The following is a 1,188-nucleotide window of genomic DNA, read 5'->3' as shown; positions in this document are numbered from 1 at the left end:
TTTTTTCCAGGTGTATATAATTAAATCATAAGTGTACCTCATTTTTGAAAATGTAATTTTGTAACTTTTAAATTTCTTTTCATAATTAATACAGTGGCACAAACCATTTTGATGTTGGTAATCTAAAATTTAAATAAATACAGATACTAACATTGCATTAATAGTTTACTGTAAGTCAAACATCAATACTAATAAGTAGTTGCTTCAAACTGATTATCATTTCATATCATATTTTTTATTTTACTTTATAAAACAAATATTTATTTTCAGTTTACAAGTATTAGAATTTTAAATTTGAAATATATGTATCTTAAAATTATTAAATACAACTAAATGATTTTGTTGTTTTACTTGATTTTTTACATTTTTGAGATTTTAAATAGAAGACAACTATAGTGTCAAACTTAAAATATTTTCCTGTATAGCTCAAGTTTTATTGCTGGTATGTCTGGTGCTATAGCTTCTACACCCATTGATGTCATTAGAGTAAGTACATTCTTCTTTGTAGAGAAATAAAACACATTTGTTAAAATAATATAACACAAGTCTTTTTATTTACTTTTTTAGAAAAATTAAAGATAGAATTTTAATAAAATTATGGCTGTGCCAAAAAATGTAGCTTGCTTTTGCAGTAAAAATTTATCAATTGAAAAACAAAAATGATGAATGTAATAAAAGATAAATAAGCATTGTTTAGAAATTGCATATCATGTTGGAGCACTACTTAATAATCTTTCTCAGCTAGTTTTTTCTGTCAATGCTTTTAGACTCGACTAATGAACCAACAACGTTTAAAAGCAGCAGTTATCAGTGGTTCTAAAGCTGAGGTTATATACACTAGTTCCATTCAATGTGCTGTTCATGTAAGTATTTTAATGCTCAGTATTAATTGAGAAGTAAATTCAAGATTTTTTTGAATTTTTATCTCAAATTTGAAATGAATATCATATATCTTTTCCAAAAGCAAAAACTGAGGTAGTGAAAGAGAAAATTAGCTACTGTATTTTTAATTAAGTGAAGTTTCTTTCCATGTTGCTTAAAACTATACCTGAGAAATACAGACATTTCTAAATGTCACAAATGATAAAGTTCAGTATCTTTCTCTCTCTCTCTCTCTCTCTCACACACACACACACACACACACACACACACACACACACACACACACACACACACACACACACACAC

At 26.7% G+C, this 1,188-nt stretch overlaps 1 protein-coding gene across 2 annotated transcripts in view; it reads left to right on the top strand.

The window, feature by feature from the left end:
* Positions 1–1,188, top strand: part of LOC106474124 (kidney mitochondrial carrier protein 1-like) — a 33,813-nt gene that overhangs the window by 30,682 nt on the left and 1,943 nt on the right. For both annotated transcript variants that reach the window (XM_013934815.2, XM_022402490.1), the window contains exons 8-9: positions 426–486; positions 768–863. In XM_013934815.2, the coding sequence (XP_013790269.1) occupies positions 426–486; positions 768–863 (157 nt within the window). The remainder of the gene's footprint in view (positions 1–425; positions 487–767; positions 864–1,188) is intronic.

This window comes from Limulus polyphemus, unplaced genomic scaffold (assembly GCF_000517525.1).
Source record: "Limulus polyphemus unplaced genomic scaffold, Limulus_polyphemus-2.1.2 Scaffold6848, whole genome shotgun sequence".
Lineage (NCBI taxonomy): Eukaryota > Metazoa > Arthropoda > Merostomata > Xiphosura > Limulidae > Limulus > Limulus polyphemus.
Note: the sequence above shows the minus strand (reverse complement) of the source record. Positions and strands in the feature narration are given on the sequence as shown.